Source organism: Erithacus rubecula (assembly GCF_903797595.1).
Source record: "Erithacus rubecula genome assembly, chromosome: 9".
NCBI lineage: Eukaryota > Metazoa > Chordata > Aves > Passeriformes > Muscicapidae > Erithacus > Erithacus rubecula.
This window is the reverse complement of record NC_136660.1, coordinates 22,001,242-22,024,009: the sequence shown is the minus strand read 5'-3', so window position 1 is coordinate 22,024,009 and position 22,768 is coordinate 22,001,242. Positions and strand designations below refer to the sequence as shown.

The following is a 22,768-nucleotide window of genomic DNA, read 5'->3' as shown; positions in this document are numbered from 1 at the left end:
GCCACCTATGTGCAACACATTACTCATTTTAACAGAGAACATTTCCTGGGCCAGGAGAAAAATTTTCACCTGCTAACTTCACCACTTGGTTTGTGTGTTATCCCGTTCTCCACACTGCACAGCTTCTGAACCACACCAGCAGTGAGTGCATTTGTGCAGCAGGTGGACAAACTCTCGTGAAGTGACTTTTGGAAAAAGCTACTTTTCGTACCCCTGGCCCATACCCTTGATTAGCTGTCACTCTAAGCAGGAAGCTACTTGCTTTAAGTATCTCTTAGGTATTTATGTTCCCAAGTTAAATTCTGTGGATGTGCAACTGCCAACACCAAAACCAGACACAAGTCTCTGAGAGCTGATGCCGAGGGCAAACACAGTGTGATGCAATGTACATTGATTGCTGTTCTATTTCTGGACCAGTTCATACACAAAATACACATTTATTTACATTCACTTCTCAATTTTTATTCTATTTCTCGCATGGTCTTCAAATACAGTTTTACAGGTCTTTTTCTGCTACAGATACTGTTGATCTAAAACAGATTAATGAAAGTGGCATTCCAACCTTAATGAAAATTCATAACCATGAAAGATATGTCAACATATCACTTTACAATCCTAGAATGATGGTATTGGCCTGACATTCCATAGGCTTAGACAATTAACTTCTATAATAATAACAAATTCATAGGAAGAGAAAATGTGGCAACTCCTTAAAAGCCAAGAAATAAGGCCACAAGCATCCTATGCTGTAATGTTATGCATCCAGATAAAATAAGTCAAGTCTGGTATCCATGAAGAAACAAAACTCTCCCACCTGGTAAATCAAGGTATCAGCTACTCAACATGCACTCAAAGCCATATAAAAACTAGTGGCATTCAGCTTGGACTTAATGAAATCCCACAGCACAACCCCATACCTCTCTCCAAAAATGAAATGAACTTGTTCCAACTTAAATACTTCGCTACCGCATTAAAAATCATTCACATTCTGCAAAGGAAAAAAAAAAAAAAAAAAAAAAAGAAACATCTTGCACATGACTGCACCAGAAGGCCAAACACAGCATCTCCTTACAGGTTGCAGAGAGCATTACTGCAGTCTTAATGCCATTCATTACAGGTTGCAAATCAACTTCTATGCAGCTGGAGGCTTGTAAGAGCAACCAAGCTTCCTTTGTGCATCACTGAAAAAACCCCAGGAAAATTTAAACATAAGATATAGACAGCTGATGGCAGCAGGTGGAAGAAACAAAGTACTGCAAAGTGCATACCAATGTCCAATCACCTGTCTGGGACACTGGGACTACTGTGAAATACCATTCCCTTGAAATGATCCAACTACCTACCAGGTCCCATACAACACCAGTTCCATCCCATCACCAAGCATGTCCACCCTGGGTAAAAACATTAAACTCTTGGAACATTTAAAAGTAGATAACCATTTAAATAATGTGTAAAAATGTGCTTATTGTGGTATTTCTTATAGAAAAGTTATTTGATACAAATGTGCAGGACTTGAAGACCCTGATTTAATCAAACTAGTACGAAGAGGCTTTGAAACATGGTGACTCTTCCAAGGACAAATCCCAGCTGTGGGCCAGCTCTCTCTCCCTCTCACCATCTTTCATCCATAATCCCATGCGAACATTACCAAAATTAACAGGTTCAGCAAAGCATCCTGTGAATTGCTGTTTCAGTCCCAGGAGAATGATACCCTCAAGCAGTGACAAACTGCTATCTGAAGGAAGGGTCAGTTGGGATCTGCTCCCCTTTCCAAGATGGTCAGTTCCTAGCCCTAGATATGAGGCACAGTAAGAAAGGTCAGTGCTGAGGACAGACTTGTTCTCGATTGTGGTTTCAGGTTTTTCAAAAGTGCTGTCTTGAACCTATACCACTTCATTTTTCAAAAGAAAAAGTTACAAAAACCAGTAAACAAAAAGTTAGTCAGCATTCAGCTAAGTTTATATACACTGAGATTTACAAATTTGTCATTGAGTGACTTCTGCCACAGACCACTGCACATTTGTCCCTAACGAAACACAAAGCTTGAGCCAACGGCCATTAGAAGTGACAACGGGTCATTGCTTTATCAGCAAGCGCAAAGGTAGTAAAAAATAGAACTGTTACTACTTATCTTTAAAAATGCTGATTGACACAAGCAATCCCTCCCATTTCTGCAACTTCCAATTGCACATCCTGCTCTATGACAGAAAAAAAAGCTGCATCTTTATAGGCATTCTGCCAGACCAATTTTCTGTTGATACTTGAACGCAGAGAACTGTTGTCAACCACAGCACTGACTGAGAGGAATTCCTCTGAGAAGCTATAGCCCATGCAAGATTCCTTGGCACTTCACACAGGACCAGGAGAGGACAAGGTTTCTCTTTGTTTTAACAATATTTTCAGCAGCATTATCCCCTTCCAACAAATTACAGTCTGAATGCGTGATGGGTGATTTTCGCATAGCCCCTTTTAGCAAGCTGGCTTATTGCTGGCTTTGTGCAGTTAGACCATATGAAGATCCCCACCACTACCTGCCCAGCTGTTATGGGTCTACAGTACTGGAACAGTTGGCTGTCAAGCACTTCAAAGGCTTCTTCCAAGGATAACAACATCCTTTGGAAATCCTTCCATTTTAGCAATTTCAAAACAACCCAGCTTGCTGTAAAATTCCAATATTCTTTTATCATCTGGTCTCACTTCACAAAAAGCCCCACGGGAGCCTGAAGAAGAAAGAAAAAAACCAAAATACTGTAAGAGAAGAGTTACTGTAAAAAGGAAAAGACATAAAATATTACTAAAGTTCCCACCTATTTTAGCAGGTAAATCAGTGATCTAATTCCACATGGAGCAGAGTGCCCAAGAGTCCAGATTTATGGCAGCACAACTGCCCATCCCCTAACGGGACTGCACACTGCAGGCATCCATCAGTCTGAACAAACCCACTACATGCCTTTCACTGCACACAAAAAAGACCTAAAAACAGCATTGCAAGAAGGCAACAAGTGGCACAAAGAAACTGTGAGTGTGGGGTGCACAGTCAGAGCAGGCAGCCAAGCACTTCCCATACTGAAGGTGTGGGAATTACTCACCAATGCACACAGCCTAACTTAAAAAAAGAATCATTATCAATGCCAGCAGGGAAAATATAGACTTTTGTGCAGTGTTCAAGATGTAAAGATGTGTGCTCTCAGTGCCAAATTGCTCCCTCAGTTCTGCCTATCTTCTAATTTGTAGGATACTGGCTAAAATGAAAAGCTCCCTTTTCGAGGTAGCAGAAGTTAACTGTTCAAAAGCCTTTGCAAATATTTACTCAAATCTTCCCAGGTTTACCTTGCACCCTAGAAATTACATGTAGTTAGGAAACAAGGAATTCTAACTGCAAGAAACTTACCATTAGCCTTTAGAGAAGAGAGTAGGCAGGCCATCATACTTTTGGCCACACTTGGATCTGTCACTTTTTTGTGGATATCAATCTTTATCAAAGATGGGAAGTTAGCAAGGAACGATTCTGGCAATACTTCTTGTTCTTCATGGAAGCTTAGCATTATTTTCTGAAAAGAATAGGGAAATGGGTATTTAATATTATCCAGGTTTTTAGTTTTCATTTTATTCTTCTGTATCAGGGGAAACAGCTCTGCTCCTGGTGTGTAAATCAGCAGGCTTTTCAGCTACACCTCTGAAGCCACTCAGTTCCTCATCTGCTAATTGCTGTCTGTACTCTAGACCAGAAGACTGGCTAGAAAAGCTTCTCAGACCATCAAAGCAGGCATGCAAAGCTCCTCAGTGACCCATACTTCAAGTGAAAGAAAACATAAACCAACACATAACCAACAGTTTGCATACAGATACTCCTCTTTGTTTCTTTGCCTTTTTAAAGGGCAGTTTTAGGTTGTTTTGACCATTTACAGCTGTCACAGTCCACAAATAGCTCATGGATTTTCACACTGAAACCAAGTGCTCTTGAATTTGTTTTCAGTACTTAAACAGATGTGACTTTCAGTGCTCTACCTGCAGCAGGGGAGACTAATAGTGCATTTTTCAGTAGAACAGAGCAGGAGCAATATTTTATTTTCAAAATGTGATTTTCTCTAGATGAAGGTGCTTTACATTTACTGCAATGACTACTACTAAAGCACACCTCATAGGTGTATTACAGCACACAGCTGTATCTGCCTGGCAATGAATAGTTTTGCTGTCTTCTGTTACATCAGATGCTTTAATACATGCTCAAAGTCTGCAGAAAGATGCAAAAACTGAATTTCATGTGAGCTCAAAAAACAGACAACTTTGGAAAGACTTCAGCATACAGTTCTGATCTCACAGGTTATACCAACCTCTGCCTCAGACAGCTCCTTGTCACTATTTGGTTTAGTATATTTTTCTTGCATGAAAGGGATCCAAGACATTTTGCATTTCTTAATGAAGGGAGTTACATCAACTGTTCCCAAAGCATAACCACATATGCCATCCTCATCTTCTAAGACAAAGCAGTAATCCAGGCTGAGGGTGAGCAGACCTCCAACTAACCTGCAGAAAAAAAAAAAAAACAAATTCAGTCAAAAGAAGGTCAGTTTGACCAAGTATGCCCTTCAGGTACCACGGAGGAGACTCCAGGGTCAACCAAAGAAGTGAGTCCTCCAGTCATGGAATTAGTTCCAACAAAGCACTAACTGACTGACCAGATGTCAAAACTCAGCTATAAGCAATATCTGCACCTCAGGATTCCAGTTTAATTCCATACACACTGCTCTTCACCTTCTGCTCTTAGCTGCTCTGCTGCCATTATTTACTTGCTTTCATAATTTCCTTTGGGTATTGTTTGATATCAGCTGCACATCCTTTTTTAACTGCCTTCCTGTCATCACTTAGAGCAGACTCTATAAAGTTCTATCTAAAGTAAACACCTGAGACAAAAAATTCACTTAAAGTAGCTCATTTTACAGCTCAGATTGATTGCCCCATTTTTAAAAACTTCATCTACCATTGCTTATCCTTTTAAAAAGTTTGTACATGTACTTCAGAAAAAACTTGAGGCACTTGGCTGGGAAATGGCACCTCAAAAATCTGTCAATTTTAAGAACTACAGCAGATCAGAAAAAATACCAGAGGGTAACTACAGACTACGGACACTCATAATAAACTTTCACAAAATCTGATGTAAGTTACTATGATGCACAGATTTCGTAATACAGAGATTTCAGCTATATTTATTTTCTAACAGATTACAAGTGACCAGCACATGAGCTGAGACATAACTGCCAACAATCTCTTTAAGAAACCAAAATACCAATTTCCTGAGAGTAAATTATTTTATCTACTTCAAATGTTCTGTGTATTCTGCCCACAAACAATTCTAAAAATTCTAATTAAATACACTATCAGGACTTCATCCTTCAGAACCACCTCTGCAGGACACTTGTTCCTAATACATACTTGTCTCCAATTAAATCTGGTAAACTATGGAAGGGTTGATCAGCTCCATCAGCATACATTTCTCTGCAGATCTTATATACAGATGCCTAAGAGGAGAAAAGAGATGATTTCAACTCAGCGGTCATATTTAAAAGAGAGTAGGTTATTAACAGCTACACTATAACCTAGTTCTGACAGGTACCCCAGGTCAAAACTATCCATCTATACAAAAGGATGGTGCTCCCTCCACCTCCTCCTGAAACTAACTCAAAGTTGCCTTCAAAATCATTGCAGTTAAATTGAATGGCTGGGAAGGAAAGGCTGGAGGTCAACCTCCTGCTCTTGTAGCAGCACAATATTAAATCTGAGGATTAAATACTCAACACTGAGCTAAGACCACCACCATTGCTGCAAAATTCCTTTAACCTATGATATTCAAGTACAGTAATTCAACCTCTGCCAAGGACAGAAACATCCTGCATGTTAAAAGGCTTTCACCTGACTCTCTTTAAAGAGCCAATTTGAAACTTCACCTGTTTTTTTCCCAACAAAAATGCTTTGCATTTGACACTTCCCTTTCTTCCTTTAATTAAAAGGTAACTCCACAGAATAAATATTGTTGATGACTGCATACTTAGCTGCACCTCTAATTGCTAAGGTGGTTTAGAAATATCAGTTCCAATTTCTAGAAAAGTACAAGTCATCTTCGGTAGAGTCCTGCAGGAAGGTTTGGAAAAGGCTGCTTTACTGCTCATGAGAACAGCACAGGCCAGAGCTGACCTACAAGTGGCAGGAAAAGGAGTCTTCATGTGCCAGCCACGTCTGACTGGCTTCAAAATAAGAACTCCTTTGAAGTACTGCAAACTCAACCTAGCAACTCCTGTTCCATCTCAGTGTACCTACCAATGCAAGATTTCAAGCTGCATTAATCCCTACATCGTTAAAACTGCATCCATAAAGAGCTAACTCACTATTGGATGATGACTCACTTTCAATTATTCTCCATGCCAAGCTAATGGGAAAGAAACTACACTACAGATCCATTCAGAAAACAGAAAAAGTAAAAAATACTAATCAATAATGACTAATAAAATTTTCCTGATTTTAAAGTATCAAACACTCCAAAGCAGATTTGACAATATTCTTTCAAAATCAGACCAAAGAGCTTTCACTGTAACTAAAATGATATGAATGGCTGAACCATGATCACATTTTTCAGCTTCATTTTGAGATGCAGTATCAATGTTCTGCCTATACAGCTCCACAAATACCAGCAGGTAGCACAGTAACCACTGAGTGAAATAGGCACACACACCCACCCTCTGTGGTTAATCCACTGCATGTCTCCCTGCTCCAAGGATTCTTCTACCAGCTGTGAACAAATTTAACTTGCTTTTCATAAATAAGGAAGGCACTCACAGATTCAAAATGGGAGGGTGTGGGAGGCTGGGAATGAAGCTGTGGTGTACACGTACTGTTGCACAGCATGTTGCTGAACCAGAGGCATGTCACTTAGGCTCAGTTTTCCTGTGAGCTGGCATTTGTGCCTTGTGCAAGATATGAGGACACCTGCTTCATATTAGGGGAAGAGGGGACTCAGCAGTAACCACTGTTGCCACAAAAGAAGTGCATCACTAACAACAAAAGTGACAAGTGTCAAAGCAGTTACCTCATCTTTAGGGAAGTAGGGTCGTATGGTGTACACTTTGGAAGTGGGTGTTAATGGAGGTGGTTGAAAAAAGAGGTCATTTGCCCCATCAATAGGCAGCAAACGCTGTGAAAACAAAATACTTAATATAACTGGATGAACAACAAAACCCATCACTCTTGGGTGTGCACTGCAGACTCCCAAAATAACATTTGCTACTTGCTACCCCAGAAGAAGGTGGGGTTGGTATGCTTTACAATGCAAAAACCTTATTTGAATAGAAAATATCCAATTGGTGTTCTAAAATATGCAATTGAAACAGCACATTAAGAGTCTTAATCTTAACTGCTTTAAAAAACTTTTTACCAATCGTATCTACACTGTCTAAGAACACAGAATGTCAGGAGGAAAGGTTTGGTCTGAAGAGGGTTAACTGGCCAGAGGAGACGCTTTATCCCAAAAGCAATGCGCTGATTCAATTTGCTGCGCGCAGAGCACCTGTGAGGGGGGAAAAGTACAGCGCCTGAAAAATCCATGAACAAATCTGCACATGGCACAAACAGCGACTGAGGAATATTGGCCAATTGAATTCCTCGCAATAAAGCGCGTGTCAGCATTAAATCGAGAGGAACCAAAATTTGGAAGACGACCCCTTTTGCTCATGGAATTCCCATCGGCAGACAAGCATGCGCGCATTGTGCAATTGCGGGCGCAGGTAAAAATGCTGTGCGACCTGCAAAGAAACAATGTGAAATGTACAACTAAAGCCGCTGCGCTTCGCATGCGCGTGGGACAGGCAGCATCTCCTTGAGAAATTACTGTAGAAAGGGGAGGAAAATTATTTTAAACCAAGCTGTAAGGCTAATGGGCTTTGGACCAGAAAGCCTTCGGCAGACCAATCCTTCCAGACCTCTGATGTGCAACAAAAGGTTTTTCATAAAACAAAGAAAATGTCATTCAGTTGTGAAGTCATATTGATACCTGGAACTCTCCTGCTAGACCACCTCTAAAGGCCCAGGGTTCTTGGTCTCCACTTAAGAACTGTGCTGAAGATTGACTACGACACCCTGTTGAGATCAGATCCAAGCGGAGAATGTTACGAGAAGGGGGATTTCCTGGGTGTCTTACATGTCCAAAAAGCTAACATACACTTGTGGAAAATGCTCTCTAACTGAGCTAGAATCCAGGGCTTGGGGAAGGGAGGGGCTGTAATAATTTATAATTTATAAAGCTTTTGTGCCAGCGCACTAATTGTGGTATTTCAAATTTTTGATTACCTGTAATAGACAGGTGAGACAATTCAGCTACACACTTCATTCTGGACCAGAAGGCACAAGAATGCAGAACTACATAGACTTCCCACACATTTTGTACACTTTTTTTGCATATCTGTGTCAGAAACATTCATTTAATCTATGAACATTTGACATCTTGGAAGCTACGTGGCTCAGTAGCTACTACCATAAATTTTAGATCAAACAAATACCATTATCACAGCCCCTGAAAAAAAAAAATGGACCTTTCTGAAGTCACATTTTAGTACTGATTGTTTCTAATCTTGTCAGAAAACTAGGACTAGCAATATATGCAAACAGTCTAGAACAGATCAGGCAGCCAGGACAGCTGTATGAAACAGCATTCTTGCAGGAGATTACACAGATTTAGATAACCCAGGCCACATGTTCACAATATTGTTGGCACATTAAAAAACTAAATAGTGTTACCTGAAATTAACTCACAATTTAACTAATACACCTTGGTGGCCACTACTAGCTGTGCTTTTTGTATCTTGATTTTTATTTCCATAAGCGTATGTACACACCAGGGACCCTGCTGCTCAACCAGCAGCAGCAGGACCATTGCAGTGCTTAGCTTTAGCTTGCACTTGCTTTAGAAAAGAGGCTTCCATTGGCTGTTTGAACACTGTTTTGCCAGCAAGGCACTGCAGCCTTCACCAAGTCTGAAGAGAAAAAAAAGCCAAAGTTTTTCTCTGGAGAGAAAAAGTGGTATCTGGAGTGGAAATCTCAATTACCTGCCTAGTTTTCTGACAAGAGGAGCAGCGCAAATACTCTTTTCCTTTTGTGGACAGCAATCTACCTCCTGTTCAAGTAACAGCCTCAGATCAGTACAGACAAGTATGTTGTGCTAGTCAGAGAGTCCCAAAGTGTGCCAAGTTTGACATTTATGTGAGTTTAGAAATATAGGTTAAATACAAACTACCCTAAGTATGGCAAATTTCAGAAACAATCCAAACACCAGAATTGAAATTCTGTTTACTCCCACATTTTAGAATTCTCACATAAGAAGATATCCTTCCCAAAGATTTAGTCAGTAACTTGGAAGACAGTATCTGTCTGTCCTTTGAGACTACAACTTAACTAGCACTTCCAATTATTACAGTAAAGAGCTGTGTGAATGAAGAGCTGTATAAATGAAAAACATAGTTAATGCCTCAGTCGCTGCGCAAATGTGACTTCAGTTCATGCCTGCTGTACATCTAATCTATCTGAGCTGCCTCACAGACAAAACCTTTCCATTTTAATTAATTAATGACGACGCGCTGTGAACATCTGGCGCTGTCCATCCAATAGCAGTAGAAACTTGTGCTGAGGATTCTCCCATCTGTACACAATGGGGAAGAAGACAATAGAAGTCATTAGTAATCCATAGTACTGTACAGCCACACTAATTTAAGGGACTGAATGCTAGCTGGACTTTGGAGGACAGGTGAAGAAAGTGAAGACCCAGTGGACCATTGAGCACACCACTGTGAAAACTAACTTGTTTGGATTTGTAGTGTACTTTCTATAATGAAGTATTTGATCACAGACTTTGACTCTGCATTTAAGCTAGTGATAAAACACCAGCTGAAGACAAAAATGGCCCCTCTCACAGAAGCACTGCTGTCATAAGAGTATTACACTGTGCATGTGAAAAACCCTGAATTTTTCAGCTATCTAATACCAGTGTGAGTACTGGAACAGAACAGTGCCAAAGTTAACAGTGTTTGTGTTTATTGAATTGGCTTCTACTGGAAACTACTTCAAATATTTGAAGCATTTAGATACTTGAACCCAACTTTACAGGGACACTGAAAACAATTTCAGCTGAATTCAGTACTGAAATGCAGTCTGCACTGGGCCCTCAATTTTTCGAAGACTACAAGAACCACTGTTTCCTTTACAGAGCTCTGGCCTATAGCTGTAAGTAGATTAAGTCATCAAGAAGAGAGCATTCTGTCTAGCTAAAAGTCAACATACAGCATGGACAGTAAAGTTGGAGGAGTTGTGTTACACTTAAAAATGCACAAACTAAGGCTTTTAAAACAGCATGAGGTTGTTAGAGAAATGTTAACATACTACAATGCTGCTGAGTTTTCCTCCTCCATTTCTTCTCTGTGCTTTGCAGAAGGCAGTCTTAAAAGCTCTCTTCTTTTTCAACTATAGGTTTAGGGATCAGATATTTAATAAACACAAAATACAGGAATTTGTTGGGCACAGACCAAGTTAATGATTTAACAGATCTTGTCTGTCCCTGCTTAGATCTGCCAGTATTTAAGAATATAATTTAAAGACAATCCAAACACTAGGATTAGACCAAGGTTGTGTAATGGTTAGCCACTGTGAGGTTTGTGACAGCTACAGAAAGTGTGACTTGAGACCATCAGCTTTGCTGTCTGCTGTGTATGTCAAGCAACTCCACAGCATATTCCTTACAGTTGGATTGAAACCTGAAAGTGAAATGAGGTGACTAGAACTACCCAGGCCATGCTGGTGCTGCCAACTTACGATCTCCCAAAAATCTTTCAGGAAAAAAAACCAACAAAAAAAAGAAGAAAGTGCCACACATTAAAAACAAAAAAACAAAAAAAAAAATGTTTCAAGACCATTTTAAGTCTCAGACTAAATCTGTCCAGAGAGCTTCCCAATTTCCACCCATTATCAAAACTAAAATATATATTAAAAAAAAAAAATTCAAAAAATCAGCAATTTGGAAAGTGCTTAAAGGAAATCATTTTGCACCAGAATAGCCTTATGCTAAAGCTCGCATGCGCACAGGGGCTGGGAGGATCACCTTCCTCATGGCCAGGCCCATTGAAAGGTCTGTTGAAGACAGCAATAATGTTATCAAGACAGAGCAAACAGCAGATGGCTGATGTGATCACATTTCGTAGTGTCATTTCCAATCATACAGCGGGGCATCCAAGGAGTTACATGGCAGAGTCCAGTGTGCATTCAGTCAAGAGTAAGTTAAAGTCAACACTTACGTGTCAGATGAGATTCAAGTTTCATTAGCCCAAGAAGAAAATCAAGGTTTCCAATCTTAAGCATCCAGCAGACTTCACTTTTAATAGCAAAGCAAACTCACTGCAAGCATTGCTTCAAATAGCAAGACAGGAAAACCTTTAAAACAGGGTCAAAACAGACCCCCTGTCCAAGCAAACATATTTGCCTAATACTCCAGTTTTCCCCGTGGGCTAATTAAAAACACACATAAAAAGTATGCTATCTGGGATTATAATGGCTCCCAATGCACCTACCTAACCACTGCACAAAAGATTTCACCATTGACATAATACTCTTGATATCCCAGACGTAGGAGTACATGTCATAAAGGATTGTCCTGTTGGCACAATTGGAGAGGCGAGTGAACATGCCCATCACCAAGCTGCACATCTCTTCAAACTTGGCTGCTCGGTTACGCCATTCTTCTATCTATGAAAAAGATCCACAAGATCAAACACAGGCTCCCAGAGAGGAGAGTAAGACTATGCAATTCATTACTTGATTTTACCAGGATGGACTATCACATAAATATTCTCTATATCTGTTAGAAGTGAGGCCAGTACAGGGAACACTGGACAAATGCAGATACCAGACTGCCTTCACATAGCTACATGGCACTACGGGGCTTAAAACAGTAGATTCCACTGGAGGAATGAAAATTGCTGTGACCTGTGGTTCATTTTACACTATCCTTCAGGTCCTACAAAGTAGAATACCAGACTCTATTACAGATAACAGATAAAATTGCTTGGGATTTTGACATAAAATAAGAGAAACAAGATTTGCACTCACTTTTTCAGCATCCTTTCCTTGCAATTACGCTGACAACACTGCTATTTGCTCTAAGCCACTGGAACTACCCCTCAGCATCTGCGCACCTTTGGGTCCATGTTCATAAGGAAGGTAAAACAAGTCAGCAAGAAGCTGTAAGTCCTCTAAAGTCACCGGTTCTACTGTGTAAAGAGGCTTTTCATTTGGCCCAGGCACAAAATGTTCTTTGTTAATTTGCTCATCAGTCTGCATAGGTGCAATGTCACTACCAGAGTCTTCCTGCATAGACATCTCTGGAGACTTTGACTCAACTATACTCTCCTTATCCGTATCCATTGGCTTCAGCTCCTCTGCCATCTTGGCTTCAGCAATATCTGTCAGTATCTGGTTTGCATTCTTGTCTGCATCATCTTGTTTTTCCACCACCATGTCCATTGGTTCCTCATCAGATTGCTTCTTCTCCTCCTCCTTGGCCAAGGCTGGTGAGTCACTGCTCAGCGCCGCTCCCTGGCTCATGATGGGCTCCTGGTACACCGTGGTAACCACTGTTGCTGCATTTAAAGAGGATGGTGCCACCAGTGGCCCTACATCCCCTACAGAGGTTTTAGCACCACTGTGGGCCACTTGTCTACCTGAGAATAAGAAAGAAGTTTAGTTTTCGATATCTGCCAACTAACATTCAAATCAGCAACTCCTGCAAATGATAGATGGTTTTGTTACCACAGCATCCCATCAGCACAGCTTCCTTTTGGTACTTTGCCTGTTCAGTTCTGTCAATGAAATTCTAACTACTGACTTTGTGTTTTGCAAGTTTCCTTTTCACAACTGGTAAGCAAAGATAGGATGAAGAAAAACTTAGGAAAATTATTTAATATTTATGTGCTGCCAGCAGCATTTTAAACGATGTCATCAGAATAAAAAGCTCTCAAAGTAACTATTTTTCCCTCTGCATCAACTGACTAATAAAGAGTTGTATTTGAATATAAAGGACAGTGCATAATAAAAGCTTAATATGATAAGATGATGCTTAAATATTTCAAATTCAAAACTACCTTTAACCTGGGGAAAATTGAGACATTTAAAACCTTACCAGATCCAATCTTGGACAACCTGTTCTAACTCACCCTCCCTGACCAAAGTCATCAGATCCAAGAGAGATCTCAAGAAGTTCCTTCCAACTTAAACTACACTGTGAAAATGGAAGAAGACTGGCACTTTATTACTGCTCCTCCTCACCCAGTGTTTCTGCTGCAGTTGAGTTTTAGAAAGATACAAAACTCTACAATTCAAAAGCATAAATGCACCAGAGCAGTTAGGAGAGCAGGCTCCTCCATTCCATCACCAGACACCACAGAAAGATGCTCTGATCAACTGAAACCCACACTAGAGAAAAACAGATTTTCCCTTATATCCCAAGCTCCCACTGGTACACAAAAAGGTATGAAGTGCTGGAAGGTACTCAACTGGTTTATGCAGACAAACTCAGGGATTAAAATTATATTAAAACAACTGGAAGAACACAGAGTCTTCAGGACCAGAACTAGTTTTATGATAATCTAACATCAACTAAAAAAACAAAAACCACAACCTACTGTACTTCCTGTTCTCTCAGACTTCACTGAAGCATAGTAAGAACTGGGACTAGCAAGATCCAGACGCTTTCCTGCCTTCTATCTGAAGTGCCAAAGGATAATACATCAAGATTGCTTCTGTCTATCAGTCAGAGCATTACACACTGCAGATCATCAAGCACTCTTACTTTTTACTTAAGGTTCCCCAATTACTAAGGGAGAAAATATTTCCAGCTGAAGTGTATGAATTGCCAGAATCTTTAAAATATCTTTAATTCAAACACAAATACTGAACATCTAATATAGTTTATCTACCAGCCCCAGAATGATATAAAATCATACTCACTGCTGTATTGCTGAGGTACTCCAAATTCCTGTAACCATTCTGTTAAGGCCAACTTCAGGGCCATTTGTGGGCTGTAGAGAACATCTGTTTCAATATCTTCATCACTGCCTTCATTTTCCAATTTAATCTGGATTGAAACTGTGCTGTCTTCAGTATCAGCTACAGAGACAATTTTTTTTAAAGTTATCACACTAGTTTAGACTAAAATAGCAAAAAATAGATGTCAGACAAGGCATTCAGTAACTCAGGGGTTTACTTCACCCTTCAAAGGACAAGTTACTAATTAGAAAAAAATGGATAATTATGGTCACCACAGATGTCAACACAGATACCAGACATCCTGACATTCAGGGTGTCTTCAGATCTGAACTGCTTCTATTCCAATGAAATCATATCCATAGATACATTTCAAGTTTGGGCATTAAACTCACTTTCCAAGAGTTTTCATTACATAACCACAGAAACCTCTCAAAACTAAGAAATTCTTTGATATGCCCAGGAAGTCAGAAAAGCAAGATCATTATCTTTCAGACAACTGCCATTCACTTAGGGAACAGAAAAGGCTGGGTGACCATGAGAAGAAAAAGGTGGTGAGGAAGAGAAAATCATTAAAAACACAGAGAGATGGTATGATTCATATGGTTAAGCATAAATGCAGCAAACAGTTATGCATACTTACTCATCACCACGTCTTTTCTCACTCCATTCATGTTGGACTTGTACCAGGTCGCAAGCGTGTGAATGGCAACATAATTGGCTTCAAATTCACAGTTTGGATTGGTCAGAACTCCCTTTAGTCGAGGGATGAGTTCAGTTGACCGACCCTTGTAAGGCCCAAGAAAAAGCCTCTTTTGATCATAATCATTTGCATGAATGTTATCCCAGATAACTGGTGCTCTCCTGATGATCTTAGAGACTTCTTCAATGGATTCTACCGGAATGTCTTTGGATACAACTTTCGGACCTAAGCAGGAAATAGGATAATCAGAGGGCTATGCATATATTTGAACATTCAACCCCTAAGTAATTGGACATTTTATTTTACTAAATACTTATGAGAAAACACTTAACATCAACAAAATAAAAGAAATAAGCCATTAGTCTTCACCTGTCCATAACACTTCAATTCCCGGGAGGAGTTTTTCTCCTACAGTCCGTAAATATGGTGACTGGGCAACATTTGGGTAACAGAAAGTTCCACAGTACTCTGCACAGAAAAAGAAAATATCACTGTTATTATGCACATGTGAACATACCCAATTGTCCCACAAACACATTGAGAGAATAACACCACCTTTGGAAATTAAAAACGTTGATAAAATTAATCAAATAAGACCCAAAATCTAAAGTAGAAAAAAAAAGGACATTATGAATGACATTTAGCATAAATATAAAAAACAAACAGTAGAGAATTATTTTAAATTGCTCAAACGTCAAAATTAGGAAAAAAATAATCAAGTTCATAAATGCAAGGCCATGTTACAGCAGAAGTATCCAAGAGAATAAGAAATCCCAACACTCATTACAAGTGCAAATACCTAAAAATTTAACACTGGAACATGTGCCTCTAAGTTAAGATCTGCATCAGAACCACAATACTACAGTGTAAATGGATAAACTAAAAATAATTTTTGATTAAAATGCAACCTGGTGACTAGTGAAGTGAGCAATCTTATTAAAAATAGGAACCAGTGACAGTCACAAGCACAGACTACATCTACTTTAAAAAAAATCCTTAGAAACTAACACACCTGCTAGTTCAAGAAGCAAATATTTCAGGTTCAAGTTAGAAAAATAAATTTTCCTTTAGCCCAATTCTCAGTTCAACTTCTTGAATTATTCTATCAAGCTGCATTATTTGCTTGGCATTGAGCTTTAGAGATTTTAAAATTTGGGAAAATTTTTGTATACATCTAAATAATCAAACTTTTCTCTGTAAGGTCAATTTCTTCAATCACCCCCAAAATACTCCTTAAGGTAGTTCTTAAATGTTAAACCAGTTTTTCAAACAGTAAGGTAACAGTCCCCCATCTTTAAGGCTGAACAAAACTATTCTGCTCATTTTACCTGTAGGACAGAAAAGGAATGTGTCTGGTTCTCCTAGATATTGATAAATTTCATTTGTGATTGAGACTTGAGCATGAGCAAAAGAACTGAAAACTTCTTTGTCTGCTGCACACATGTTGTGATCAATATCATCAAACAGCAGTGCAAAAGATCTGCAGCCAAACTGAGAAACCTAATATAAGAGACAAGAACAAAATGTTTAATTTCTTAAAGTATTGCTTCTTTTAATCAAACTGTAGGATTTTTAAATGTAATCCACCTTAGAGACAGCTATAGGAAAGGGGATATAGTGGAAGCAAGACAGACTTTGGTTTCTATTCACAATGCCTCTGACCCACAGCTCTGCTTCTCTCAAAGATTAAACCTTTAAAGACCTACAATCTGTTCCAGTTTTAACCATCCAAAGCTGATCCCACAGAATGGACAGCTGGGAAAAAAGCTAATTCTGTAACAGCTCTTGGACAAAGGAGAGGAGTCAGGAGAGCAAAGATGTGCATGTCAAGTCTGTGAAGACATTTACTGTGGGCTAGAGTCCTTGCTTTAACAGTGCATCTTGGCTTCAAGATTAGGAAATACTCTAAAGACAAAAATAGCCTTCAGCATCCAATACAAGATGAGTATTTTTTTTTTAAATCAAAGTATGACTGGCTACTTCTGCAATGCAATTTGAATGCATCCATGGGAATCGTTCAGAGGCACCCAAACCAACACCAGTCCTGAAAAGGTTCTAGAAGCTGCTGAAGAGCTGCAAGAGTGAGCAGGGAATGGGAGCTTCCAAACTAAGCAGCACTGGAACTGTGCTAAATTTGTGCCATCCTTACCTGGTCCAGCTTACGTTTCAATGTGGATACCTCTTTAGGATTGGAGAAAGTGATGTCAAGTCCAGGTGAGATTGCATAGATGAATTCTATTTCATGTTCTCGTGCAGCTGATATTAGAGTCATGAGCTGCTCTGGAAATTAAATTAAAATATTTCAGAAGAACTCAACAATTTTAAAAAATTCTCAGGCATCATTTCATGTATATTATAAAGTGCAGATATCTCTTCTATCATAGTTAGAAAAAATAATTGCTGGAGTTTCTTGAAACTAACACAGCAAAGAACACCAAAATATTTGGAAGATTTTTCAGCAATTATGCCAAAAGGAATACACCAACTGCCCTTGTATTCTCATTTTCCATGTTAACATTTTTATAAATATTTTAAAATTTTCTTTATCTCATGATGTGAGACAAATATGGATACAGCCTGTTTCCACAGTACGTACATCAGTATCCCTAGAATTATTACTCACTTTTTCCACACATATTAACAATTTATTGTAGTAATACCACCCCATGTGACAGTGGTTCACACAGTACTCATATGACTGAAGCTTGGGCACATGAAAAAGTGGGGTTTAACATCACTCTGAAGAAGTAGCTGCTTTAAGAAATAAACCTCACAATTGAATCTTTCATAGAAGGAATAAAGAGAATTATTTTTAGCATATTTAGCAATCTTGGCTGTTATTGGATATTACCTTGCAGTATCCTTTAGATTATTTTTCTGCATTGATTCAAAGAGGCATCAAAGACGGATTATTTAATTTCAAGAGAGTACAATTTTTCCCCTCACCCAAGGAAAACTATAACCCTCTCAGTCTAATAAAGCATCATAAACCCCATAAATGCCAGAGAGTGATAAACAACTCACACTAGCATGAACACATCTTTTATGTTCTGACTAACTGGGCAAGAGTTGTTTTTCTAATATGTACTATTTTCATTGAGACAAGGACTTAATGAATCACATAAAAGGACATGCTTTTTGTTCATCAATCTTTTTTTCCTTTTCTAAAGCAAAAAATTTCTAGTTCAAAATATAGCCCAGATGTTCAAGAGCCAGAGGAATAAATCTAAGCAACCTTCCCCCCCATGACAAAAAATAAATCTTGTAAGACAAAGCCTTAAAAGCTGTTTCAGAAATCATCTGCAGTTATAGTTAAAAGAAGTAAATCCATGCTTGTTCCAAAGCTCCAATAAACACACCTGCAGGGTATTAAAAAGAGGTTTTCAGTCACCTTTGGGAATGGCTACTGTGATTAAACATGCACAAGTATACACAGCAATAACCAATTCATTCAAAAATCCACTTATAGAAAACACAGAGGAGAAATAAAGGCAATTACCTGCTTCCTCCACAGAGTACATTTCTCGCCAAAACATCCTATGCTTGTAGTCATCCTTTGGGGCATACAGGTATGTGTTCAATCCCCACTTCTGAAGCCTAAAAACACAGAAAAAAGCCTTCAAATAGCCTACAAATTCAGGAATTCTGTGTTTTACCTCATGTTATTATTTTACTTGATCTAATTTTTTTTTTTCTTCACTGAACATTCTGTTAATAGCATTAAGCACAATAATTTCAAGCACAAATTAATATGAACAAATCTGGTATATGCAAGAGAAAAGGTGAATACAAATCAGAAGAATACAGATTATAGGCAGAAAGGTGCTCTAGTTAGAACATAATTCTTTCCAGACTTAGTGGAAGTTTTATGATTACATTCCAATGGAATGTGCTGCAGTAAGAGGACAACATGACTTGCCTTCTAAAAAGTTCTTTCCTGCTCCATCACCCAAGGTCGTCCATAAAATCCTATGGAGACAAGATTAGAATTATCCAGTTAGATTAAGCTTCCTTCATGAACTTTGTATTGCAACCACCATTTTCTTCCTCTTTTGCCAGAAAGCTTCCCAAAACAGAAAGGGAAAAAAACCAGTTAGCATGAGGAAAGTGTAATAACCTAAACTGATCTAAATTTAAAATGCAATTATAACTTGTTTTATTTCTTATTATCTAAGGTCTTATAATTTTGGACACTGAAGTAATTAATTTTCAGAATACAAACTGTGTTCCAGAGCATACGTCCTTGACAAATCAAGTCAGCATTATTATAGCAGCAGACTGAGCAGTTATAACCTAATTAAATTACCACTCCAGACACTTACAAAACAGATTTGATTTTAAGGTGAACACTGAAGACATCTGAAAACATTTACCAGCTCAAAAATGCTTAACTGGTGGTACAGACTAGGATTTATATATATAGAATATATACATATTAGAGAAGATTATGTGTAATTAAAAAAAATGCAAGCAAGTCAAATGAAATGTTTAGGATTTATTTTATTCTGCTTAATAGCCTTTTTGTCAAAATTAAGATGCAAACTGATATCCTACTTTACCATTTCCACATTTTACAAGCTAATATTAACTATGCCTGTGGATAATCATATATAAAAGTGATTTTAGAGTGTATTGAAAGTCATACAATTCCATGGAAATTGAAACTGCTTCTGACTTTAAATCTAATCTTTCCATTCTAAAACCAAAATACTTTAAAAAAGCACTCTCAATGCTCTCTTCGTTAAGCCAACTCAGTTAGTGCAAACAGTTCAACCACAAGTGGGCACTTCAAAACAAAGCTTCAGCTTGCAGTTCATGCAAAAACCAGAGACTAAAATAACATGAAATTTAATAAGCTCTTATTTTCAAACAGCATGGCCACTCAGTGATGAATGATACTACTAATACACAAAGCTCACAAGTCCCTCTGGAGCACCAGTTCAAAAGGTAAACACTATCTTCATTTCCAAAGCTACTCACCCTTGTAAATCCGCATATATTCAGTCTCACTGAGGTCACAACCACCCTTCTACCTCCCAAAACTCCAAACTGATGCAACTGAAGCCATTTTCTATATACTGTATTTCAGTTACATGTTAAGTGTACAAAACTCTTGTAAGAAGCTTAAAGCAAGAGGCTCAAGTTTTAAGAGTGATCTCAACCTGCCTGGCACCACAGCGTGGCAAAACTGAGCAACTACTCCTCACAGCTGCCCAGAGCAACAGGGAACAACAAGAGAGAGCTGAGAGACCTGGAAACCTCACTGTTTACTTCACCCACAAGGAATTTCTTATTTTCACTATAGTTTCCTAACTCCAACTGACTCCTAACTATGCTGCCCTGAGCAAGCTCAGGACCTTACAAAAGTGAAATCCTGTGAACCTAATGAATATCCCCTGTGCCTCATAACTCGTTCACAACACTTTTGCTTTATTATGATACTACTGGTTCAGACCTACAAGCCTAAAGCAGAGCACGGCTTACCACAAAAGAAAAATTAAAAAGAAAATCAGTTACCAGAAACTAATTAAATAAGGCTGAACAGACCTGGCTAATCTGCAGCAATACTTTTCCACCTGTCAACACATTTCTTAGGTTACTGCTGTCACCAGCTGATTACAATTTTTGGATCTTTCTGTCCAACTAAAAAAAAATCAACCTAGTTTTGTATTACTCCCTCAGGACTGTGTGTCAGGTTAATACAAAGTCAACTGATCATGTCAAAATATCTCATCCCATTACCATTCTCTCCATCACTAAAAGTCAGGACATCCTAGAGGCAGTGCACCAAAGCTTTGCATTCAGCAATCTCTTAGACCTTACTACTCTGCAAAACTGAATTTGATTAAGTGGCATATGCTCTTCACATTCTTAGAGTGCACACCCAGTATTTGGCTAATTGCCCTCTGCCTTTTCTACCAAAGATTCAAATTCTCCATCTCAGCACTCTAATCTCATTACATCTTAATCTGCGTTAACCACTGCTCTGTTTAAGTATTTATCTACACTTCTGAAGTTAATTCCTGTTCTTCTCTTAACTCTATAATTCCCTTGAGTCACTAACAAGACAGATGTTTTCACTCACTACCATTTACCTCATTCACCACAAGCTTTTTTCTGTTGGTGGTGAGTTTTTATTAGTCTTTTTTTTTTTAACACCCCCCCATTCCTTTTTTTCCCCCCGTACACATATGATTATTGTTAGACTGGTAACTCCTAACCAGTGTTTGAGGGCTTCATGGGGCAGAGGACATTTTCTTGCTTTGTTTCGTGCACACTACACTCAAGAACACCTGCAACAAAATATATGCTGAGGCAACCAACAATGTAACTAACACGACCAGAAAAATTATTATGGTATTCTCAGTGGTTCCAACAGGAACCTGGATGAACAAGTCATGTTCCAGGTGTATCAGCAGGAGCATGAGAAAACATGTTGCTACAATCTGTGTTTCTCCTCACTGTTATGTGTCTCCAAAGCCTTCAATTCAGCATCTACCTTCACAGAATTAAGTCTATTGGCAAAAGAAAGGCATTTTTCTCCACACTGACTGTATTCAAGCCCAACCGATTCACCTCACACAGTTGTATTTACAGAAGCCAAATTACTTTTTTTTTAAGATATAAACTGAAAGTAGTTTGCAAAGCAATGCAGATACTGACTCTGATAAACTGTCTGCTCCCCTCTCCATTCCATCTGCTATTCACTTTCCTACTGGAAAATCATTATCAGTACAGAAATAATAAGAGATCACAGGAAATATACTATTTTACCCTAACTGTTACACTGGGAATAAACCATTTTTCTGCTGACTTCAACCACCTACCTTAACTGACCTATCAGAAACACATTACTGAGAACTACAAGAAGTTCCTTCATTCTGCAGCTTCAACAGAATTTAAACGTTTTAATGGTTCAACTAGCTAAAAGACAGAGGATTGTTCTACAACTAAAAAAATAGCTATAACACTTTAGAAACAATGTGCATTTAATATTAATTACTGAGCAGATGTCTACAGAATCACCTGTTCCCTACTCAGGACTGAATGTGAGCCTCTGGAGCGCAGGAAGAGCACGTACAGCCGAGATAATCGCGCGGTACCTCTGCTCTCTCCTACTTCCCCCTTTAGACACGTACTCAGGCGAGCCCCAGCACCGCCTCGGTCTCTCTGAGGAACCACGGGCGCGGGGTGCCAGGCCTGCCCTCGCCCCGCCGCACAGCTGCCATCAAAGGGCGCTCCGCTCCGGCACAAGCCCCGGGGGCAGAAGCCCCGCCCGGGACCGCGGCTCCTCCCCAGCCTGGCGGAGCCCCGGCCAAGAGCCGCACGCCGCCTCCCCGCCGAGCGGGCTCCTCCGGGCGGGGGAGGAGACGGCAAAGCAAAGGCAGCTGGGACCAGCCCAGCCCCGGCCTCCCGCGGATACCGAACCCCCGTTCCCCCGCACCCCCTCTGAAAACTCTCACCTTCGACGACTCCGCACAGGAAGCGGCGGGAGCCCAGCGCTGTCTCCGTCTCGGTGTCGGTCTCCTCGCCCCCCGGGACCGGCCCTGCCGCGGCGCCCGGCGGCTCTAAGGGGGCGCCGGGCACCCCGGCCGGGTTGGGACTGCCCTGGGGCTCCTCCAGCGCCGCCTGCCCCTCCTTCTGCACCATCCTGCCGCCCGCCGCCAGCGCCGCCGCTCGCTGGGCCGGGCCGAGCCGGGTCCCTGCCGTCCCCCCTCCGCAGCCCCTTTGTCTCCGCCGCTCCGGGGCCGCCGCCGCCGCTTCCTGTTTACGGGGCGCTGCGCCTGCGCGGGGAACCGGCCTCAACCGGTCCGCGCCGCTCCGCCCGCAGCCGCCCCGCTCCGAGGGACCGCCGCGGCGGCAGAGGAAGCGTCTGCCTCGGCGGGAGGAGGGCGAGGGACGCGGGCAGCCGGGACCGCGCCGGTGGAACGGGAACAACGGGCTGGGGCGCGGGAGGCCCTCAGGGAATGAGGCGGCGGGCGGCGCGCGCAGGCT

At 40.2% G+C, this 22,768-nt stretch overlaps 1 protein-coding gene across 1 annotated transcript; it reads right to left on the bottom strand.

Moving 5' to 3' along the window:
• Positions 1–436: 436 nt before the first annotated feature.
• Positions 437–22,768, bottom strand: OGA (O-GlcNAcase). The gene is given in 19 exon segments (XM_079312414.1): positions 437–2,720; positions 3,392–3,551; positions 4,335–4,527; positions 5,434–5,519; positions 7,082–7,186; positions 8,042–8,127; positions 11,601–11,775; positions 12,139–12,163; positions 12,165–12,202; positions 12,205–12,749; positions 14,035–14,193; positions 14,714–14,998; positions 15,143–15,241; positions 16,102–16,273; positions 16,923–17,053; positions 18,273–18,370; positions 18,693–18,713; positions 18,715–18,742; positions 22,237–22,768. Coding segments are annotated over 19 exon segments (2,730 nt in total). The 5' UTR covers positions 22,424–22,768; the 3' UTR covers positions 437–2,583.